Source organism: Anser cygnoides, chromosome 2 (genome assembly GCF_040182565.1).
Source record: "Anser cygnoides isolate HZ-2024a breed goose chromosome 2, Taihu_goose_T2T_genome, whole genome shotgun sequence".
Classification (NCBI taxonomy): domain Eukaryota; kingdom Metazoa; phylum Chordata; class Aves; order Anseriformes; family Anatidae; genus Anser; species Anser cygnoides.
The window spans coordinates 63,333,658-63,357,699 of NC_089874.1; the positions used below are offsets into that span (position 1 = coordinate 63,333,658).

The 24,042-nt window shown below is 36.3% G+C and overlaps 2 protein-coding genes across 20 annotated transcripts in view; one reads left to right on the forward strand and one right to left on the reverse strand.

The window, feature by feature from the left end:
• The window catches only part of NT5C3A (5'-nucleotidase, cytosolic IIIA), a 28,012-nt gene extending 27,649 nt beyond the window's left edge, over positions 1-363 (reverse strand). The window contains exon 1 of one of the 6 annotated variants that reach the window (XM_066992265.1): positions 328-363. Coding sequence is in view for 2 of the 6 variants with exons in the window: in XM_013196019.3 (XP_013051473.2) it covers positions 9-153 (145 nt within the window). In the remaining 4 variants the exon portion in view is untranslated. Of the gene's footprint in view, positions 1-8; positions 221-327 lie in introns of those variants that run through there. The other 5 variants (XM_013196020.3, XM_066992264.1, XM_013196019.3 and 2 more) reach the window with 5 other exon arrangements.
• An 80-nt stretch (positions 364-443) lies between these two features.
• BBS9 (Bardet-Biedl syndrome 9) overlaps positions 444-24,042 on the forward strand; it is a 329,524-nt gene continuing 305,925 nt past the window's right edge. For all 14 annotated transcript variants that reach the window (XM_013196009.3, XM_048075628.2, XM_066992255.1 and 11 more), the window contains exons 1-5: positions 444-600; positions 1,760-1,874; positions 3,940-4,090; positions 5,248-5,312; positions 7,930-8,043. In XM_013196009.3, coding sequence (XP_013051463.3) covers positions 1,769-1,874; positions 3,940-4,090; positions 5,248-5,312; positions 7,930-8,043 — 436 coding nt within the window. In that variant the 5' untranslated portion in view covers positions 444-600; positions 1,760-1,768. The remainder of the gene's footprint in view (positions 601-1,759; positions 1,875-3,939; positions 4,091-5,247; positions 5,313-7,929; positions 8,044-24,042) is intronic.

The following is a 24,042-nucleotide window of genomic DNA, read 5'->3' on the forward strand; positions in this document are numbered from 1 at the left end:
CCCCTTACCACGCACCATCTCGATGATCTTCGTCTTCCTGCCCGTCTTCTTCTTCATGGTGAAGATGTACTGGGCCAGCACCACGCCGCCCACCAGGGCGCAGAGGCTGGCGCTGGCCACCGCCCCCATCTTGGCCACGGCGGCGCGGTCCATGGCGGCCGCCGCTAAGCGCCCGACCCCGCCGCCCGGCAACGGCAGCACCGCCTCAGGCCCGGCCGTACCAAGCCGCAGGGAAAGGGGGGGAGAGGGGGAAAGAAGGGGGAAACGCAGCCGTTGGAGAAAGAGAGGAGGTTTCTGAGAGAGTGTTTGGAAAAGGAAAGTACCCACCAGGAGCTGGGTGGTCCCCTGGAATACGAGTGGATGTCCTGTTTCCCCGCTTACCCCCCTCCCCGGGCAGAAGTGGGAAGACCCAACTGTCTCCCCCCCACTGCGCCCAGCCCTGCTTCCGCCGGCACCGAACTACATTTCCCAGCGCCGCCCGGGGCGGCGGTTGCCAAGGTGCCCTGGCAACGGCGCCTAAAATGGCGGCAGGGAAGGGACCGTAACGGCGTGGGCCTCCATCTCCCGGCCTCGGGCGGGGGCTGCGGTGCCGGCCCCCAGGTAAGGGTTACCTCTAGAGGGAGAAGGCGGGGGCTTGCGGGCTGTGGGTTTATGCAGGGAAACAGGGGAGTTACGCTGTATTTGTCATCTCTCCTTGCCAGCCCATTAAAGAAATTGAGGTTGGAGCGGAAAGCGCCCGCGCTGGCTGCGCTTTGCGGAGCGTGTGGTAAAGTTGCGGGCTTTCAGTGCTTAAAGGGGGCGTATAAAAAGGATGGAGTAGGGCTCTTTACTCGGGAAGATAATGGTAGGACAAGGGGAAATGATCTCAAACCAAAAGAGGGCAGATTTAGATTAGACGTTAGGAGAAAAATTCTTCACTCAGAGAGTGGTGAGGCACTGGCACAGGCTGCCCAGAGAAACTGTGGATGCCCCATCCCTGCAGGTGTTCAAGGCCAGGCTGGATGGGGCTTTGGCCAACCTGGTCTGGTGGGAGGTGTCCCTGCCTATGGCAGGGGGTTGGAACTGGATGGTCTTTAAGGTCCCTTCCAGCCCGAGCCGTTCTGTGATTCTGTGTTCCTGGAGGTGTAGCTGGCACAAAACACGGGCAAGGAGCTGTGAGTTTTGAACTAGGGTAATGTTATTAGCGAGCAGCACACAAAAGGATTAGTTGTGTTTGCTGATTCTTAAAATAGCAGCAGGTAAGGAGCAGAAAAGCTGATTTGTGCCCTGTCTGGCCAAGTTCTTTGGTTACGTCACTAGGGCATCTTCAAGGCGATTAATCAGTAGAGGTTTTGATGCTGTTTATATCTTTGTTCACTTTTCTAAAATAAACTATTATGGAGGACCAACATCAAAATCATACTTTTGCTTTTTTCCCTTGGTAAGCAAGAGAACCTCGGCTCTGTGACTTTAAAAACTTTTAAATGACTGGTTTAGTGCTTTTTACAAAAGGTTTCTAACAGCTTTAAAAAATTGCAACTCTTTTGCTTTTTTATTTTCTAATGCTAGTCCATCACAATTAGTCTGTGAATTCATGACAAGAATTTTTTTTAAAGTACATGATCAGAAACATCTGAAATTGACATGTATTCAGCTTCCACTAGAGCAATGTGAAACTAACAGATGAAACATACTTAGTTGTTACCAAAGAAAAAGGATGTTTGTTTGAACTGATGTTTATGTTAGTATGGATTTTAACAACAGTTTGTTTCCTTTCCAGTGAAGAAGAATGTCCTTGTTTAAAGCTCGAGACTGGTGGTCCACAACACTTGGAGAAAAGGAAGAATTTGATCAAGGCTGTCTGTGTGTTGCTGATGTTGATAACAGTGGCCAAGGTAAAATCAGAATTAGTTGGCTGATGACTCCTAAGCTATGCAGCTGCAGGTTTACTTTTACCAAATCAACGTGTACTGAAAACTTGTTAGCCAGACTAGTCAGTTTGTCTGCTATTTTTAATGTGTCCTTGTAGAATTAATAAGATGCATACAGTGCCATTTGTCTGGTATGTTTCTGGGTTTCTAAACATCTAAATTCTTTCTTGTGTTCAGTAGTAGTTTCTCTCATGTTTTATTTTTTCAGTGGTAGATATCTTTAAAACAAAACTTTTTAAATTTGTCATGGATGCAACTACATCAGTCATTAAAGGAGCTTATGGGTGAAAGAGTTTAAAAAGGAGGGTGAGGATTAACAAGCTAAGAAATTATTTAGAACCAGAAAACAGCCATTTGTGTGTGGAAAATATGAGGACATTGAAATAAGTGACTCTGCATAAACCCTGCCTTTTTACATAGTCACTAATAATATGAAAGTGAAGTGTGGAACTGAAACGATGCCTCTTTATGAGGGAATGTTTACACCAGTCATGATCTTTGCTGTCAGGGAGAGTTCTTGTGTATATATTTAAATACTTGGGACTTTCTATATGAGACTGTCGTGCCTATCTCACGTCTTTGTTTGTGCTTAGTAGAGGTTCTTGAGTTTGATTTCACCATTGCTAGACTTCTCCTTTTCAGGAGGATTTTAACAAAGTTGAGTTATGTTACTGTTTTACATTAACTTTTTCAAATGGAATTGAACTGAGGGTGTTACAGGTAGAATCTTTTCTTAATGGAAAAAATGTAACTGATATAAAAGCAGGGCTTAAATAGCATTGTGGGAGTAGCAGTCTTTTTATTAGTAACAATAAAATGTTTATTTACTAAACTTCTAGTAAATTAGTAAGTAAACACTTGTAACAAATTCCTTTGTAATAAACATTGTAACATTGTATCTTTTAAAACCAGGCTCCTTTTTGTCTGGAGTTCAGAACCAAAAGTGAATGCAGCTAGTTTCACTAGCCAAACGATAGGGCAAAATATCCTTACTTAGATAAGCTTAAGTATTTTTAAGAAATTCTAAAATAGGCTTAATCATACAAGTTATACCATTCTTAATTTACTGCTGTTGGAATACTTGTTACAGAGCTGAGGAAAAGATAAGTGGAGGAAGTGGACAATATTCTCTGAATAAGGGACTTGTGGGTGCAAGTTTTTTTTTGTGGTTGGAGAAGAGAGGGTGCAGGCAACTGTTCTGAACTATTGACTTGGGGTCCTGTGGAACTATGCCAAACCTTTAGAGACTGGTGAACTTGGTTTGGGAGCATTAGTCAATTGTCCTGACTTACAGACAAATTCTACTGGATTTGGATTTGATCTTCATTGATAAAGTTGCCCTATATCTGAAGGAAATAAGTCCCAGCTACACCATTAGGTTGTTAGCAGTTATCGTGGGAGGTAGTTCTTTTTTTTTTTTAATTAATATTTTTTTTGTTGTTAGCAAATGCATGCTTGTTTAAAATACTGATCCCAGAATAAACCTAGCTATTGTACTTCACTTTGAGGTAAGCAAACTGCATCAAGAGCAGGTGATCTCAAGGCCTTGCTTTCTTGTTTTGATCTGTTGACCTGATGTAGTAATTATCTGGATTTAGTTTGGAACTGCTAACACACACACAAATCCAGTCTTAAATTTTAGCAGTTCCGCTGGTGCAATACATATAAACACAAATCCTAGTTGTTGAAGCTAAAAGTTTGAATTACTATCAAAAAACAAAGTGACGTTTTTCCTAACAAGTGTGAATGTCAGTTTAGAATTATAGAGTGGTAACAAAGGTCAGTGCTACCACCATTATGACTGCTATTTTGAACCCTTTGGTGTCAGGCTTACATTGGTGAGAAGAAAAACTCATTACTGTTAACCTAATTACTAATTGCTCTGTCTAGAAGACAGAACATAATCAATGTTAATTGAATCATGGAAATGTTCTTTCATTTTAGGGTATTCTTTGGAGCACTTCTGCACTAAATCTAGTTCTACATGCATTATTGTATTTTGTAATCTCATTTGGTTATTTTTTTATAGATAAAATTATTGTGGGCAGTTATATGGGTTATCTCCGAATCTTTCATCCACATCCTGTGAAACCTGGGGATGACGTGCAAGCTGAAGACTTACTCTTGGAAGTGCAGTTACAAGAACCAATACTGCAGGTGGAAGTGGGAAAATTTGTTTCGTAAGTAAACAACAGCATGTGTTGCTGATCATTATTTAAGGGTTAGATATGTTTTACTTTCTTTGTTTTGGGTGGTGGGGAGTGGCTTCAGTTTCCATATTGATGCCTATTGATTGCATATGTGAATACCATAGTATGCATTTGGTCTGCTTGTTGAACCATCTTCGTAAGAGATTTTTTTGCTTAATGTCTAACTGAAGGAAAATCTTTCAGGTACTTGTATTTCTTTTTTTGAAGTGCATGGAACAGGAAAAAAAATACTTTTTTTTAGGTGTTAACAGAAAATTTCAGTAATTTCTGGTGTTTTAAGATGTAACATTGGCCAGTTTTGGGATGTTTGATAGAAGATTGAAGATCTTTAATGCTAAGAAATTTAATGGAAATAAGTGTCCAGATAGAGGAGAAATACTATGGCCCTAAGGAAAAGGCTCTATATTTAATTAGATATAAGAGAATCTACATGAGAGAAAATATCATTCTAAACTATGAGTCAAGCCTGTACTTACCATGGGAAGAGTCCGCTGAATTTTTTTCAAGACCAAAGGCCATCTGCCAAAAGGCCTACGTCTGTTGGAATTTGTTCTTTAAGTACTCATGGACTGGCCTTGTGCAGAAATGATAATGCTTTGGCTTGTGAAGAGATCTAAAACTTTTTATTTCATTTTAGCACAAGAACCTTCCCAACAGAAAGTACTACTTAATTTGGGGGCAAGAGGAAAGTGAATAGTTTAATTGATTTAGTTTTGCAAGTAGTACAAAACTGAATTTTAAAAACAATTTATGTGGCTGCTGAATAGTACTTGTCTGAAATAATGATCTTCCCATCCATTTAGTTTTTTGAAGAGTTGAGAAGTTGAGAGGAAACAGCATCTTGTTTGGAATGGTTTTCAAGCTAAACTGGGAAAATAGCTGACTTGCTTTTCATACTTAAATCTGAAAAAATGTTCTGTAAGGATTCATTTTAATTTTGAAAGTAGCTTCAAATTTAGGAAGATTAGTTCTTGGTTGTTTTATGTTCACATTTAATACTCTTAAACCTGGCCAACACTTGAAAGTAATGTTGACATTTTGACAGTGATTTTGAATTTTTATCTCATGCATTTTACTTGAAATTTATCTTAAAACAATTAGTTTTTTTTCTGCTCCCTTTTTTACAGTGGTACTGAAGGACTTCATCTGGCTGTGTTGCACTGCCGAAAACTCTGTGTATATGCTGTTTCAGGTTAGTTTACAGATGCAAACTATCTTGTGGTTTTAGGTTCATTCTAAAGTTGGATCAGGTTAAATGCGAAGCTTGGAATATACAGAGTGTTTGTTCATCATCCCTGAAGAGCTGCAGTCGTCATCTTCTAGCACTCACTCATGTAAGAAGAAGAAGCGTTAGTAATTATATCCAAATATCTCCTGGTGGCTAATGACCTGGTGATCTGCTTGGTGCTTGAGATACTGTGATGTGTGTCTGCAATCGGCAGTGCTGGAGTCCTGCTTTTTTTTTTGTGTTGTTCTACTTGATCTCCCACAGGAAGATGGAGTTGATCTGATAACAATGACTTCTTATAGAAGCCATGGCATTGCTTACAAAGATTAGTTATGAGTCTTAGCTGGTGCAGTGTCTGCATGTTATGAAGGATTTGTCTGAATGTACGTAGACGTATGGTAAAACTTCTGCTTGTGAATAACTAGTGCTTGTTACAGTTTTAGAAATAACTGTTACTATTCAGCATGCTAATGGTCAAGTGGTTGTTTAATGACAGTTTACCTATCTTTTTAAGTATGAAAAAATTATAATTCTGAACTTCCGAGAAAGCCAGAAGATTGGTAATGCAGCCCAGTTGAAGATAAGAGGTTAACATTGGTAAAAAGGTGAAATTACAATGGGTTTTTCTTTAAATCCTCTTTTTTCCTATTGCCTCTGTCTGGAAATCTAAGTGCTATGTTCATGCAGTATATAAAGAGACAAGTCACGAAATATTCTGTGCGTTCAATTCTTTCTAGTACATGTGCAAAGCACAGATATGAGTTCTACTGACTGTATCCTTGTCTTAAAAATTCAGTAGACAACTACATATTGTTCACCTCTGTGCAGTGACAGCTGGAGTTGCTTTCACTGTGAAAGCATAGTTTACTTCTAGGAGCAGCTTACTTCCTGTTCATAGCTCAGTGGGCAGATAAAATCTGAAAGGACAGCATGTCTTCATAACCTATCTGCCTTCTAGTTATCCTACATGGAGACACCTGTAAAGTTGGTCTTTGTTGAGGGGTAATACTTTGAGATATAATGCCACTTCCATACTTGTGCTTCTCTGTAATGGTACTTAAGTTTTAGAGTTGTTGCCTACCAGTATAACTTTTATTAAAACAATTTAATACTTTCATTAACAGCATACAACAAATAGGTCAGTTTAGAACTCTTTCTAATTATAATATGCTGTCTATGTGGTTTAAAGACCAAAGTAATAGTTTTACAGTCCTTTAATAGATATTTCATACTAATTGGTGAGCATTCATACTGTGATAGTAACTTTATTATCAGAACTTCTCAAACTCTTGAACCAGCTCCTTCAAAAACCAAAGATCACTATTTCTTTATGCTTCCACAGCAAATTTCAGTGTCATAAAGTGGGATTTTACCTGTTTTATACACATCACCATATGTTTGTTATTCATAATAAAGCAAATCTATGCTGTTTCTCCTGTATGAATGAAAGCATCCTTCAAGGCTAACTAAAGTATGGCCTGGATCTTGTATTATCGTTAGTATGTGCAGACTGACTACCTTCTTGATTGTTTTTCCTCTGATATTGCTCTTCAGTTAGCTACTCATCCAGCCAGGGCTTTCCTCTGTCTGTTCTAAACTTTTCTTGAATGTGGGCCTACCTTCATGGTAACAGCTTAAGAGCTGTAGTGGATTTTAGTTGGAGCAGTTGCCTAAAAGGTTAGCATGAGTTACAAATCTTTCATGGCACGTTGTTTAAGATGAGTGTTGAAGTAATCTTTGCATATCTGAAGTTGTGATAGGCTTAGCTTAGATCTCATTTGCTCAAGAAATCTTTTTTTCTATGCTGATGTAAATGTTCTCAAAGTTTTTTGTTTTATTTTTTTTGGCTTGCTGATATGATTCCTGAAGTGTTACTCTATACAATGAAAAACTCTGAGTATTTTTCTTTGTGGGCAGGCAGAAAAGATTCTTGATTATTAAAAGGTGAGCCTTGACTTCAGTTTCTTTAGAAAGGCTTCTTGAATTTCTGCTATTTCTGTGAAGGGGTCAGGAAACTAGTTTATGCAGATGCTTTTGAGAATGTGACATGTATGATAAAATTATTGCTGTTACTATGTGTGTGTGTCTCTTTGCACTCTTAATCACTGCATTGAATTTCAGACTGAGTAAAGGCAAGTGATAAATGTACCCTAAACATAGCTTTTCAAAAAAACCAACAACTTATAACTGGCTACAGCTCAATTTGAGGCAAAGACATTTACAATTCATCCTGTTTTGTTAGATATAGTATATCCACTGAATAAAAGGGAGAATTTTAAGAATCCTCCCATCTTGAGTAGGCTTTTTCTGATCTTAAAGGTGTGCCTAACTTGAAGAAAACTATTGAACAATAAAACTTCAGCATCTTGCTAAATCTTTATACAACAGTTAGTATATTGGGACCTTAGCTGTGGTTCTGGCCTTTGAGAATTCTTTTTCTTTTAAGAAAACAGCAATTTCAGCCCTCATGTTGAAGTCATTAGGAGTAAGTTACAGCTTTTCAGGTTGCTCTTTAAACTGATACTCCTTTTTCTAAATTGCATGGATAAAGGATGTGAAATATATACTTTTTTTTTGGTAGGAACTCAGGGGAATGTGGAACATGGGAACCAGTATCAGATTAAATTGATGTATGAACATAATCTTCAAAGAACTGCTTGCAATATGACTTATGGACCATTTGGTGGTGTAAAAGGTAAGCTCCTTGCTGCATATTCTTTATAATTATTTGTTTACCTGTGAATAGTTGAGGGTTAACTTAAGTCTTGAAGGGCTGCAGGCTATTGTTAACTAGAGGGGAGACCATCTTTCTAAATGATAATCTTTTATCTGATGTAGGGGGTTGGGGGAGTTAAAATGAGGCAAAGAATATTAAACACAAAATAGTTTTCTTATATCTTGAACAAGATATGAACTTATAAGGATAATACTGATTTTTAAAAAATAAAATATCTTAATATCCAAAGTAATTATTTTCTTCCTTGCTTTAATTCAATTTTGCTTTTCTGTAGCTTTCTTATCCCAGATGAAGGAATAAGTCAACACTTCCATTCTCTGAACCTAAACTACTGAGTCTCTTTAGAGATGCATAATACAGACTGAAAAAATAAATAAAACAAACTATGATTGGAAATACATAACAGTGGAAAGTAATATTTATGGTGTATTTGAAATCTATTAAACATATTCAAAGCTACAGTCTTTGTTCAACTTGTGACACCATTATGAGTACTATTTTATATTCTGATCTGGAATCATTTAGGTTTGCTCTACATGACAGCAATTTCTCTTCAGAAGACAAGCTTCCCTAGCAACAATGGGGGATAGTAGTTGTCTGCACAAGTAATGTGCTTAAGCTTTTTACAAAATAATGCTACTTTACTGAGGCAAAAAGTCTTTTGAGTATATGATAGATACATGCATATGACCCCACAGTTCTGGGGCTGTGATAATGCACTATAAGATTATTACTAGAAGATTAACCCTAAACTCAGGCTTGTCTCTGGGCTTGAATTAGGCTAACCACAATTCATGCTGATTGAAGAGGCTTTCACCTACTAATTTTGCACAAGCACCTTGGAGAAATTACTGACTCTTAAGTCATGTGGATGAGAAAGTGAGAAATGCTATGAATAGCTTGAGGGGGTGAGTGTATAGTGTATAGTTCATGGGCTTATTTGTGCTAACTTTAAAAAGAAGATACAGAGTTTCCTAAAACTGAGAAGAGGTAATAGTGTGATTCCTGTCATGCTACAATGGGATTGCAGTAATGGATATATCAAGGGAATATAAACTAAGAGTTATTAGTGTGTGGTGGAGGGATAAGACAAAATACCTTTTTACCACCATTCAGTTGTGCAGAATAAACTCTGGATTTCTGTGACATGCATGTTTACCATGGAGATTCTGGGTAGAGGTCTAACCACCAGCTCAGTCTTGATACTGGATGTATCTATAGATGTATCTATACTGGATGTATCTATAGATACCTTATCAAAACCTGTGTGGGATGCAAGTCACAAAATGAAGAGAACATCTTTGCAAGCTAGAGAAAAGGGTAGTAATTACTTCAGAACCTATTCGTCTAGACAAACACTTCTCAACACCTAGGACGTTCAAATTATGAGCCAGTCCTGACAGACAAAGCAGAAGGAACAGCAAAGGGAGCTCTGGTAAGTTCTGCTTCTCCTGATTCCTAGTAGTGCTTCTGTCCCAGCATGTCAGACTGCTCTCCTTTTTCCTTTCTTCCTCATGTTCCAGTTTGCAATAGTGTGTTGATTGCTGTGGGAAAAGAGTGGCCTCAAGTCTTGTTTTGAGATTGCAAGAATGTTAATAAACAATGACAGAAGAGATTTATAAATAATCCCCATTCCTATCATAAGATAAAGAAGCTTTTTATTTAAGACCTAAATATGGGAAATTCATAGTAGCTTGCTATCAGCAGCTTGATCATTCACTAAGGCAGGCATTGAAGCATCAGAGAAATAGGTGAAGTGGACACTGGAAAATCATCTGAATTTTGTGTGGCTTTTTTATGGCTTTTCTGAATTGAATGTCCATCTTTGTGTCTTTTCTGGAGTGTCTAGCCTTGACAAGAAATCTAGTTATACTTCTAGTCTCATCCCTAGCCTTTTGCCATGATTTTTTTAAAGTACCATCTTTAAGCATCTCATTCTCTCCTTGAGGGTTACGAATGACGATGTTGTGGATATTTTCCATCTTGCAAGACCAGTCAGAGTGATCTGGAAAGAAGGTCTACCAAGGGCTGTTAACTTTAGTAAACAGATGCCTGTTGTGCTATCTGTGTGTTTGTTTCTTTGGCAGATCTTCTGTGCTGCAACTGAGAGCCAACTGCAGCCTGTGAATAAATATTTTATTTGACTATGTGACTTCCAGACTTCTAGAATCCTGGCCAGGCATCTGCTAAGTCTCTCTCACCTTCAGTGGAGGTTAATTCATAATGGTGGAAGTGCTGTAAGCGTGCAGCAGTAAGCTTGCTTTGCTAGCAGTCTGACCTCTACACCATACTCTAGAAGTGGACTAACAAAACACAGGGAGGGTTTTTATATTTATAGCCTTCTCTGTTACTGCTGTGACTAATGTGTCTTTTTTCTTATTGCTGTATTCAAGCATCCTTGAAACAATGAGAAGGTGAAAGAGGCACTTCAGAGGTCATGTTTACAGAGCTACTGGAGCAGACACAGGAGAATGGCAGTTGAACACGAGTACAAGGAAAGCATGCTGTGGGAGTGTCAGGGGAGGAAAGGGAATGTAAATCCCCCAGGAACATAATCTTTCATCTGAGGAAGCAAAGAAGAATGCTGCAGGAGTCGACAGGGCACTTGATCTATGAAGTTGCTCAGTCTTAGATTTCTCTTGTTGAAGACAATGCTGGATTTTTTTGTTTCTTTCCATGGAGCTCCTAATCCTATACCTTTAGTAGTAAAGGAACTCATTCTCCACAGGCATACCAGTTGATACCAGTAAAAGAAAAATAGAATTGAATTTTTGTACACTTATTGGACACCAGTACAAGTGATATTTTTGAGGGTTTTCTGTCCTTTCTTGGGACTAGGAGTTCTTTGGGTTCTAGTTACTACTCTGTATTTCTTTTGTTCTTACTTTCTTATTGAACTGCTTCCAAACAGTTGCCTGTCAGTTTAATGGAAACTGAAGAAAATGACCCCTTCACTGCTTGCCCTTACCACAAATAAAATACATCTTGGCATTCAGATTTCTTCTGTAGTCACTTGTAATATGATTTCTACCCACATGCAATTACAGTCTGTGCTGTCTAGCAGGCCACTGTAGCTGTGGCCTTAACTGGGATGCAAAGTGCTTTGTTAGTCTCTTGATGCTGTAAGGTTGCATAGTCCGTTTTGAAAATCTGGATGTAAAGCCAGCACATGATTCCCATCTACTGTTCCAGAGTTAGCGCATCCATTTTGACCTTTGTAGTGGGTAGTTTGTTTTCAGCTGCTTATTCCTTTGGAAATTCCTCTTGAAACTTTGGAGGAAGTTTCAATTTCCTTTGAGGAAAATAAACCTCACCCACCTTCGCTGTTTACCTATTCCTGGCTTCTCTTCCCCACTTTTTATAAAGAACCTCGAGGGGAAAGAGCTTGAGCATACTCTGTAGTCTTCAAGAACCTTCTCAGTCCCACCTACTCCATCCTGCACTGTGAAGATGCCATAAAACAAGCTGGTACACAAGTCTGAGAGTATGTGACTGCTGTAAAAATGAGGCAACAGTTACATAACTAGGTATCAAGGTATAGAGGGGAACTCAGTTTCAATCCAGCAGTTTTTTGGCTTTCTGAATTGCTGAAAATTATGTAAGACCCTTACAAAAGCTGAAGAGACAGAGATTTGTTCAGACCAAACTTGCAATTTTCATTATATATTTTTTTTGGATTGTATTGGAGTGGAATCCGTTTTTCTAATTTACGAAGCAGCTTATCTTCTGGAGAAACTGCCTGAAATCTCTCCTGAATGTTGGCTGACCTGGAGACCTATCAGAGGTTTTCAGAAACTAAACAGAATAGAGCTTTTAGAAACAAGTGCTCTGCTACTGTTTTTTGGTTCAATTAGGTTATGAAGGTTCACCAGCTTTTCTTCATCTGTATTTAAATGTGCACTTATATAAACCTTTCCCTGTGCCTACTCTATCCTCTGCAGCTTCATTAAGGAGGAGGATTTCTCACAGCTTCTATTAATGTGGTAGCTGGGGAAGGGCGTCTCTGCAGTTGTTTGAAATGTTCACTAAAAACTTAGAGTCCAGTCACTAGTTGCGTGTTGCATGTTTTCAGTCAGCTTTCTCCAACGTAAGGTTTGCTCTCCTGTCCTTGCTAGTTTTCATCAATGTACTCATGCCCTTGTTATGTTATGATTTGGTCTGTTAGCCTGCTAGTCTATTTAGGTGAGATGTGATGGAGATGTAAAACATACAAAGTAAGCTGTTATTTCTTGACTGATTATTTTGGTCTCTTGTATTTATTAAGGAAGATGGTATTAGAGATTTCCTTGCTGAAGAGAGATCTGTGAGGTAAACAGAAACCTACTTAGTAGGCTAGCTCCTAGCAACTTCATTCATGGGAGCATTTTCAAATTAAAAACTTGATGCTGGGAGCAGCTTCCATATATATGGAACTGGCATAGTTATTTTTATAACAGGAACATGTTGAAAATCAGCAAATCCATTCACGTAGTCTGAGCATAGAAAGCTGAAATCTAAATAAAATAAATTATTGAAGCTATAAAATAAAGACAGACCAAAACTGAAAAAACTTGTCCACCTACTCCCAGAGAATGGGTGCTTTTGTTCTAGAATTGCGTGGAATGTGGTTAAGTCACCACTAGATGGTCCCCTCACTACATGTTTTCGTTAGTGCACTGCCTCTCTACAACTGGTTTTATACTTGAACTGATTCTACAGGTGTATTTACTGCAAGACTTAATGAAAATACAATAGCACTTTCTGAAAAGCTGATTAAAAAGTGTTTTATTGATTAAAATAAAATGTATTTTGTTGGTTGTAGCATTTTAGCAAAAAGGCAAAGTGAACTTAACAGTTTTGCTGAAAATAAAAGTCAAAAGGCCAGGGATGTGGGAAATGAAAACAAGAAATCTCTTGCATGTTTAACTAGACTTCTAAACAAAGCTAATAGAAAAGCTTTAAAAAAGTGAATGGGGGGAAGAAACAACCTGCAAGGCCTGAAGTATAAATCAGGCTCGTTGTAGGCATAGTTAGTTGTCAGTTACTTAGAATGTGGAAAAACCTCTGGCAAAGGGAATGACTGTATTATAGAACTTCTTTGGTGCTATAGCTTTACTTTTGTTTCCTGATGTCTCTGAATACTGAAACTAAAATGAAAACATGAAAGACATGAAAGCTATCAAGAAGTGATGTAGGAAGTATATAATTATATACTTAGAAAAAGAATTCTTGATCTTGAGCACAGGGTTTGAAAAATTGAACTTAATTTTTAATTCATTACATTTATTATGTAGAATGTCTACATATATCAGGATTTCATAATTCTAAATTTTTTGTTGTCATCTTAAAGCTGTAAATTGAGTTTCTTTTGCAACACCATTATTCTAGCATATGGATCCTTTTAGAAAGGATGATTCATGGTAAAATCATGTAAGTTAATAGTGCTGAACACTGTTTTTTCAACCAAGTGAACTCTTAACCTAGTCACAAAATGTCACAGCCCTTAAGTAATGAACATATTGTACGCAGTCTGTGTTTTATTTCAAATGTAAAATTTCAAGAACTTAAGGTGACTCTACTGTAAGCTCTTTCTTGAAGATACTGAAAAAGTGGCATATATTTCGGTGATTATTAGAGGACTCCAGTCTACAAAAATCTTACTTTATATAACCTATTTAATCACGTAATATAGCCTGATCTTATGTAAAATTATTATGGCATCATGGAATTATGCCACCCCAGATTGCTGTGTTAATAATTCAACTTCCATTATACGAAGTGATGTTTGCTGATAGAAAGCACTTTCCAAGATGATGTGAGCTGTTTTTATGTCTAGTGTGTTATTCTGTGTCTTTACATTTGAATCAAGTATCTTATAACGTTATCAGGTAAGATTATATTGAAGAACCTGATCACTGTTTGTAATAGCAGGAGGTTGTTTTTGCATAGTTCTGTCTTACATGTTTGGGAGAGAAGTGAGAAAATTTTAGAGCTTTTTAGGCACATGTACAATCTTTGGTCACCCAAATGAAAAGCTCTGTCCTTATTACCCTGTCCATCAAAGATCTGAGTTGAAGAGTTTATCTACTGTGAGCAAGGACGTGCTTACACTTCTGTGGTTGCTCTGTGGTGTGGAGACACCCGTACAAGTTTTAAAACAGTGCACACACTTAGATGCAGCATGAGGCTTGCTGGTTTAGAACTATTATACTGGAGAGCATCTATGAAATGTCTTCTGTAATATACTAGGATTTTTAAAGACAAGTAAATACAATAGATTAAAATATTTTACTGGGCTGGTAATGCTAAATGTTCAAACTCTATATGGCTGAATTGAAAGTCATCGTTTCACCTGAAAGCATATGAATATTCATACTAAAAAAAAAATGGGAAAAGCTTCATTCTTTGTGCCAGAACGTTCTGATGAATGAGTTGTGAATTTGAGATTGTTAAAAGAATGGAATGAAATGGAGCAAGTGAATTGGATGTAGTATTGCTTTAGATGAGAATTCCTTTTCTTCCTTATTCTTTATGCAGTAGTGTACCTCCCATTCAGTTCTTAAGGAAGGCATAAATCTGATATTATCTAGGAATAGTCAAGTCTTATTAAGCAATATTCTATGTATTGTTTAATCTTAGCTGAAATTAAAACTGTGTTTATCAAAACAGTAAGAGTAGATTTTTCTCTACATAGGTACAGAGTGATTAGATTATAAGCCAGTTGTTACATTTTGTGATTGATATAATTTGATCATGTTTTTTTCCATTCTTAGATTTTTGTTTGCAATTTCAGCAAAATCATTTTTTTTTTGTTGGAACTTTTATATCTTATTTCTAGTTCTTTTAATTAAAATAATGCTGAATTGGATGTGTTCTAGCCGTGCAGAAATTTTGGTTAATCAATTTACTGGTGTTGGCTTCAATTATATAAAAAAATAGCACTGAACTACCTTCAAGTGGTAATAATAAAACTTTTTATAGATGGGTAATCAGTTAACAAGAACTATAAACTGTTTACTTATAAATTTGATGAATTTGCATACTGGTACAGTAGAGAATTTGCAGGATATCAGCATTAAAACCACATTTTAACTCAGGGCAAAGAAATAAAATTCATATTACTTTATTATCAGTTTTTATAACCTCTTTCTAATGTGTTGTTCGCATAATTGGCGCTGCAGGCATCTTAATAATGTACCTACAACATACAAAAATTCTCTGTCCTGTGTCTTGGCTTTCTTCACGTTGAGGGAATTTAGATGTAATATGTTGTCTTGCCCTTAGAGAAATCTGAGAAAGACACCATGACTTGGAAAATCACCCTTATTCCTATGTTTCCAGTTTCCGTTGGATGGATTATAGTTCATCTAGTTTATAGCCATTAACCTTAGTCCTTCTACAAATTGAGAGAGTCAATATGCTACTCATACACTCTTCATAAAAAGTGAGATTTATCGATATGTAGCCTGCTTCTTCATACTTATAAGAAATGGTATTCTCTTATGCAGTAAAAGAAGTGTCCTTACTAGTGCTTTGAATAAGTGTGCAGATCGGGCCACAATTTTATTCTTTGCCTTGTCTGTCTTGAGTGAGCCATGTGACTTACACTTGAGGAGAGTTTACGTAAGAGATTTATTTTGAAGTTGTATAAGGAACAAAAAAGTGTTTTACATAAGAAAGACAACTAGTTGAAGCTTAGGTAGCTCTATGGATTATCTCAAATTTCATGTGGTCAGGTATGCATTAGTGAATGGTGGGGACCAGATATTAATTAATGTATGAAGCAACAGTAGTGCATAAGGAGCTAATACCTAATTCTGCACTTTGAAGACTGATGCATGAAGTGTAGGGTTCCTGAGCTAAAGCACTTAAGAAGTGTGAATGATCATACGCTGTACTCAGAAGATGACCTTTCCCAGGTGAAATCAAAGTTCTATGATTATTCTCTGGGACATAAGTTATATGTTCAGGTGGGTGTATGAACATTTTCAACCCTTCTAGCTTTCTTTTTATTGGTTTATGCTATTGAGACAGTTGTTGCCTTCCACATAAGAACTATAGAAACAGTATACTGATAGCTCACCAGTGGGACACACAAGCTATTGGATTAGTCTTTAATAGAACAGAATACTAATTTTATCTGGTGACAGAGAGAGAAAGCATAGTTTAATAACCTTGCTTTCTTAGTTGCTGAATTATTTTTGAATGGTGTTCATTTATAAATAACAACTTCCATTGCAAAAGCAGTATTACCATTTTGTATGATTCCACAAAATATGATGGCATCATCTAATAGACTTAAATAATCAGTGAATTTGTCCTGTTCTTATATAGCCTCTTCAAATGAGTTGATAAATGATTTAGAATTGGATATCCTAATAATACACAGGTCTTGGATTTTTTTTTTAATCTGAAACCTCAATACCTTAAGTTGGCTTAGAGTTGTTCAGATTTACTTAAAGCTATTTAGTGGATACTGTACCAATAAAAGGAAATAATAAAACAATAGCAAAGGGAACGGGGGAAAAAGGGAAATAGAACTCTGACATGAAAAAGTTACAAGGAAAAAAAAAAGTGTGAAAATACCTTGAACCTATCTTTTTCTCAGCAAATTGTCTTGAATTCATTTTACTTTTATTGCAGCACTGGCCTAGGGGCAAAGTATGTTTGAGTGTTGCAACAAAGAGGGTGCTATATGGAGGAATTTTTTTAATAATAAAATACAACATATGTGTAAACCATACAACCTTGTAACAAGAAACTTTATAGGAAGGGTAGACTGTGCTTTTCCACAATTCTGCAAGAATGAATTTTATGAGGTGTTAGTCGAAAAAAAAATTATCAGCTGAGTTTTATGCTGTAAGGTTAAATGATTCTTATGACTATGTTTAAATACAGCAGCAGTATAAATTTGGACTTTGATTTATTGGCTAGTTCTCTTAAGGAGCAGTGTGTTTAACTATTACCTTTCTGTTAAGTAGCTTCTGGATAAAGAGATTATTTGAAAGGCTTGTTCTTCAGGAGTTTTGTTCATGAAATAAATCTACCAATTAGTAATTCAAAATGCTTCCTCACATAACTTCTGAAGCCTGTTAGTGCCTTTTTTTTCCAAATAATGGAGTTAGAGCCTCTTCTCTAAATTAAATGTGTGAATGCAAAAATAATCAAGGAAAATTCCCTGGAATCTTTTACCCTACGGTTCCTTTCACCTTCCTCAACAGTACTAAGTAAGATCATAGTCTAATTGAAGTAAAAAAAAATCCCATTGATTCAGTACGCCAGAACTTTGCTTCAATTACAAATTGCTGAATATATCACTTATTTCATGTATTTCATTTAAACAGAGCACTATAATTAAAATGGAGTAAAACCAATTGTAGAAATACCTAACCTGGGGAGCAGTTGTGTATGTAAGTGGAAGACCACATCATTCTTGTTTTCTCAAAAGTTTTATAGATTTTTATACTATGCTTTTTCTAATTTCTTTTGTTAAAATGTGGTACCCAAATGTGTGCAGTCATTGTACATTGGTAGTATAAAATGTTTTGTATCTTGCATGTGGGGTTATGGCTTCTGCAGTACTGCCAAGAATCATCCAGTGCCAAGCAGAACAATAATTACCTCGTATGTTTTTAATAGCGCATGTATATTAATAATGACCCAATGTTGCATTTGTCTTTTTGGTGACATATTGTTGACTCATATTTAATTCATCATTCTACTCTAATCCCCAGATTCTTCTTCTTAGTGCTATTGCCTGCCATTCTCTGGTTTCCTGTGAGACAATTGTCTGAGATCATATCAGATGTTTTACTTAAGTTTAGATATGCTGTCTCTAAAGTTTAAAAATATAAGATATATTATTACCCTGTCTAATAAATAGTTTGGCATGATTAATTTTCTGTTACTTCAAATATTTTATGTACAGTTTTATTATTTACATATGTACTTTCTTATTAAATGTTCCAACATTTCATGTAGATACATTTGTCTATATCAGATTCATTAGTTGCCCTGTATTTTTTCATCCAAAAGAAAGCAGTTTTATTTTCTAAGCACTCAGTCTTTCATCTTCTCAAAGGATCTTTCAGGAATGTGTATACACAGCTTTTGTTTATTTTTTCTAGCGTTCATTTGTGACTATTCACATTACAAAAAGAAAAAGTCTTTGTAACTTATAGAACTTTATTTGGAAGGTCACCAAACCTTTGTTAGTTTTTTTTCTATAAAAGAGGTGAAACATATCTTGTACAGGCTATGATGCTTTCTGCTAATTGCGCTTTTAAAGTTTTTTGGGGGTTGTTCAGAATTATTTGTACCAGTAAACCTATTAGAAATCACTCTACTAGGTCATTCAAGAGAGAGTTTCTTTACTTGGAGATTTTGGGTGGTGATGAGTAGGCCTGAGTATATCTTCTAAGTAGAAAAGAACTTGCAAAGCAAAGACATTGTTTACTGTTGGCCTGTATCAAAAGTAAGAGGTATCAGGCTAGCAAGAGGAGGTAAAGAATGAAAAATGTGACAAGGTGATTTTATTTCAGATTCGTAAGGAAAACTCTAATTTTGCAGTATCCAATTGGTTCTGATCATGGGGTGTGCCACCTCATGCTGACAAACTGTTCTAGTCCTTGTTGATAGTTAGGTTTATGACTGATGAGAATTGTAGAAAACTGTGTGGAGAATAACAAGACTTTTAAAACATGTCCAAAGTGACCAGAAATTGAAGAACTGAAATTTTGGTAGACTTAATTTATATACTTTTTTTTTTAGGGGGATGCCATGTTTTCCCTTGGGTGGAAATGCAAATTGTGGTTGGTGAGACTTGAGTTAATCAGAGTTCATGCTGAGTAGCTACACAATGCTGAGGTGCCATACAATGCTGTCATTTCGAGTACCAAAAATTTTAAATTTTAGGTAAAATTGGAGATTCCTGAGGAGTTTAAAGAAGCAGTGCAACACAAAAAATAGATTAGTAGACCAAAAAGATTTTTTTCTAAGCTATTGGATTTTCTTTTATTAAAATTAATGTTCTGTAACTTCCACATGAAGTGCTGTGCTTTCTGCCTGTTCAGTTATCCCTTGTATAAAGTCACATCAGATGAGAGCATTCATAACTGAAAGAAATAATGATGCAGCCTTGCTCAATTTTCACATTTCTTTAACACAACTGAGTCTAGTTATGAGCCTGGCTAAACAAATAGGGGTAAATATGAATAACCCCCAGAAATTTATTTGGTGACTACAGAGAATAAAAAGGACAAGGAAGATTATGACAGAAATAAAATGTATTCTGCAGATTAGTATGACAACTGATTTTCAAATATTTCACTGTGTGATTTGTGTGAAAACACTTGAAAACGTCATCTGTTTTTTTTAAAAATACAAAACACCACCAACAAAAAACAAAACCACCACCAACAAACAAAACATCAAACTTATGAAAGTAATATTTTGCAAGGCTAGTGGTAAAATAATAAAATCATGTAGCTATTTGTCGTATACTTATAGCAGTTTTAAAATACAAGAAAAATGAAACAAATGGTGATTTTTTTCCTTTTATAAATATAATACACAAAAGACCACAAAATAAGATTAGTCCTTTCTGTGTGTCAGTTATTACTGGTCTAGGATATGTACAGACAAATGATCTGAATATGAAAAGTGGCTGTATTTTATTGGAGGTTTTTGAAGATATTTATTTGATCCAGTTAAAATTAGAAACATAAATGGCTACTTGAAACTTCTTGAAGAGGTATAGGAGCTCCACCTAAACTTATGTAAAAATAAATTCCTGGCTTTGCATTTTAAGCTTCAGGATGTTACTTTGTTATAAATTATCTTTAATGAGTTCTGTGAATGTGACTTCCCTTACTGGGGACAGCATTCTTTGGGAAGTATTTTCATTAAATCTTTATCTTAAAAAAGTAGTAGGGAATCAGAGTGCTTTGGGAAGTGCTTAGGAATATTCAAGTTGCTTACTTAAGGGGAGAATAGAAATGGAGAAGTAGAGAGCATAAGGAATTTTCCTGGGTTTCATTGGTGGGAGTTCTGCTGTACTGTTTGGTTCTAATACTACATGTCTGTGTCTTAGATAAAAATTTTGAAGATGAATTTATTGTCATGTTAAGATCCTATTGACATTTTTTGATCCTACTGATAATTTTGCATCGAAAATGTTGCAAAATAAGGCCTGTATTCAACTTTATTGAGCTCAATGAAAGGTCTGCTATTGATTTGTGATTCATTTTAAAAAAAATCCATGTACATTAAATGCATTCAGTTGAAGCCTATTGATATGGAAGGGCTAACTGCTGACGGTATTTGTCTTTATTCCATTTTTTCTTTGTGGCAGATTTACTAGTTCAGTAAGATGTTGCATAGTATAAATATGATGTATAATATGTGTATAACTTCAGATGACGGCAGCTTGGCACATTGGAAGGTTTCACAGCTGAAAAATTTGTTTCCCCCCCTTTTTTTCTTAAGAAAAAAGCCTATAACATCCATATTGCAACATATCTATGAATGCAGGCACTTCAAAGTAAATGTCTGTAGTTGTCTGGCCTTGAAAAGTAGTTATATTAAACAAGTTAAGGCAAGAAACTGAATTTAAAGAAAGAATTTTACCATCCCTTCATAGATGCAGCCTGAGTAATGATGATCCATGCATACACCCATTCTCCCATACACAGCTAATGTTCTCTTCAAGACCCACTCTATACTGTTTGTAGTTAGTGCTTGAATTGATTATATAGTTATAATTAATCTGCTGTACTGAAAAAGAAGAAACTTTCTGTGATGCTGCTTTCACAATTGTCTGAACATTTTTTTCTAAGACTATCTGCGCTAGGGTTAGAAACGTTCATTCTTGAATGCACTTTTTTTTTCTTAATATGAGGCTTACAATAAATCTTAGCACTAGAATCTGTTTAGGGGAGGACACTATCTCTCATATCTAAACAGTGCCAAATACCAGGTTTCTTTCAGTAGCAATGAACATGCTGGATGTTGCATCTATGATATTTCTGGATCTCTATACTGCATGCCAGTCTTTTGTGCTCCTTTGAACCATATTAGTGTTTTTCCTAAGGGTCCTTACACCACCTCAGGTCAATATGAGCTTTAAAGGTATCAGTCCCTTGCTGCATTTTCTGTACAACTTGTCTCTGTCATCTTCTATGGTAAAAGTCAGATCAAGGATAAAGGAGTGTATCACAGGTCTCTAGAGGATTGATTATGTGAGTGAGGTCTGAGTTACCTGATTTGGCCTTTGGAGAAACTGTAATAGTCCAAGATTCAATTTCCATCTAGAATTCACTTTATGGCAGTCAGAAATCTGAAGGGGTTAGGTAAAGAGAATACAATGTAATGATTGAGATAAGTAAAATAAATTCCTTACAGCAGCTTGGACTACATACTTTACTGTGCCTTAACCAGGGAGACTTCATGCAGACTGGGCTGTTGCAGAGAACATCTCATATGCTGGGACTTGTGAATGCATTTTACTGCAATACCTTAATATCTGGACGGGATTAGAAAACAATTAAAACTAGCATCAGTAGAATAAGATTTAGTATTTTCTATACAATTTCTCTTAAATTCCTGTCAACTTCTCTGTTTTTACTTTCTTCCTGTTTAAGCAATTTTCAATTCCAGCAGAAAAGCACTTAGTCAATCTCAGCTGGGGCACAGGTACCCTTCTTACATCTTTTGGGATGGATACATGCATCATCACTGAGTGATGCAGGGCATTTTTCCTTTTCGTCTTTACATCTACACAGGGTATTGCACTGCCTTGGCAGTGCTGTCAGAACCTGTGTTCTAGAATGAACGGTTGCAGCTGAAGTCCTGAACTTTGATCCTTTCTGTAGTAATGCAGTGAGCAGCCACCAGACCACCAAGCTAGTCAATTCAGTGTTCTTTCTGAACGTATGTTGACATGTGCTTCCTGCTTTGGGTTAGGGAAGTAACCTAAGACTTGCCTTTTACTAGGCATATGTTGTTTTAAGAACTGCCCGACATATTTTCAAATGGTTTTTCCATTAGTCAGAAGCTATTCCTGAAGTGCTTTTCGCACAGTTGACCCAAATCTGTTTTGTTTCAGGATCTATGCTCAGCGGCAAGCTGAGTTCTCCAAATGGATTTGAACTGGAGGAGACTTTGTTCTCTATGCTGGGAGAAATGTTGGGGGGTAAATTTCAACAATGAAGGAAAATCAAAAAGTAGTTGCTTGTGTCAGGTCAGGACAGCGATTTCTATTCCAGTGTGTGTGAATATAGTTTGTGTGCATCTCTTCACTGGTCAATGTGCTGTGGATTTATCTTTTCTTCAATTAAAAAAGCATTTCCCATGTATTATTAAAGGACAAGCTTTTGGCTTATGGGTGTCTTATAAATGCCAATTTCTTTTCATTTTATTTTTATTGACACTTCCTTCCATGCTAGGGTTTTGACCGAAGTTTATGATTACCACTGAAGGCAGTAAAATTATCTCTGCTGACGTCTCTTTAAAAGTTGTAGCTTTATGAAGCTTGTTCTGATTTCTAATTTATCCTGTTTGATGCTGTAGTTTTCATTGCATGATTTCACATGGTGCTCAGACCTTGTGATTACATAATGTACATTTTATGAAATTGACTTGGTGCCAGAGGGGAGGCTCAGAGCAGAGGAAATCATTAACATGCAAAATCTTAGCTCCAAAATTGCTTTAATTAGAAGCTTATTTCAAAAAGCTGCAACCTGCCTCTCATTTTGGCTTTGCAATAGCTCTAAAAATACATTGTGGTTTTAAAAAAAAAGTGACGTAAATGTATTCATATCATGCTAGAATAACGAAAGTACAAAACAACAGTAGCTGGACTTGTGCTTAAAAGTAACACTTGCTGGCTGAAGGACATTCCTCTTGAGGCACAAGCTGCTGAAACTATGTAGAGTACACTAAGTGATTCCATCTGATCTGCAGAAAACACTATGGGTTATATTTTCACTTTATAAATATGTCACTGGCAAAGCCAACTGGCTGCAATAAGCTTTTTTGAAATGGACATTTCTGGCTGAGTTTTTGGAAGACTGCATTTCTTGAAGTGAAACATAAAAACCCTATTCACTAGCTACACATTGAAAACAAATGGCCAAAGGAAGTAAGATGACCTATAAAAAGTTGGAAAATTAAAGGTTCATACACAATTTATTTTTCATTAATTATAGTTTACATGTAATGTTCAGGTAATTGGAGTTTGATTTTAGTGAAAATCCAAATATAAAAATTAGTGAGTAGAAACAACATAAATATGAACAACAAAATGGTAGGTATATTAAGAAATGATGTTGTACTCTTAAAGGCAATGAGAGTGATTTTTTTTATTTTTTTTTAGTTAGGTAAAAATATGTTTTCAGTGCCTGCCATATATTTGTTTCTTCAGACAGTATGGTTCAGTACTACAGTATGCTTGTAGATCATTGGAATGCTCTAAAGAACTTGTAATGTTATGTCATCATTTAGTCATATCACTACTGTTAAAACGAGATACTTTAACAACGTGTGTGATTAGGGATTCATTATGAATGCTAAAGATGAATGTTTCCATGTCTGATGTATAGCTTCATATATGTTACAAGAAGATGCTATACTTCTATTTCTACTGTTAATCATTTTCATGATGCAACAAAATTAGTAAGAGTAACTTAGATATCTCTTAATATACATGAGAGCAGAAGCTATTACTACTCATTTCATAAGCAGTGACATCTATTGACCTTTATTTTTTATCTGTTATTGGAATTGTAATATGTCTGCTAGATTATCACTGCTGCATATGGATTATAATATCTGCTCTAATGTATTTGGATCTTAAATGTCATCAGAAGAATAGACGTTACAACTAAACTGTATATTTTAGCCAAGCTTCTCAAACCTGAAGCTTCTCAAGCCTGGTTGGAAGCCAGTCTAAAGATTTTCTCGCTACCATTAGTGTAAACA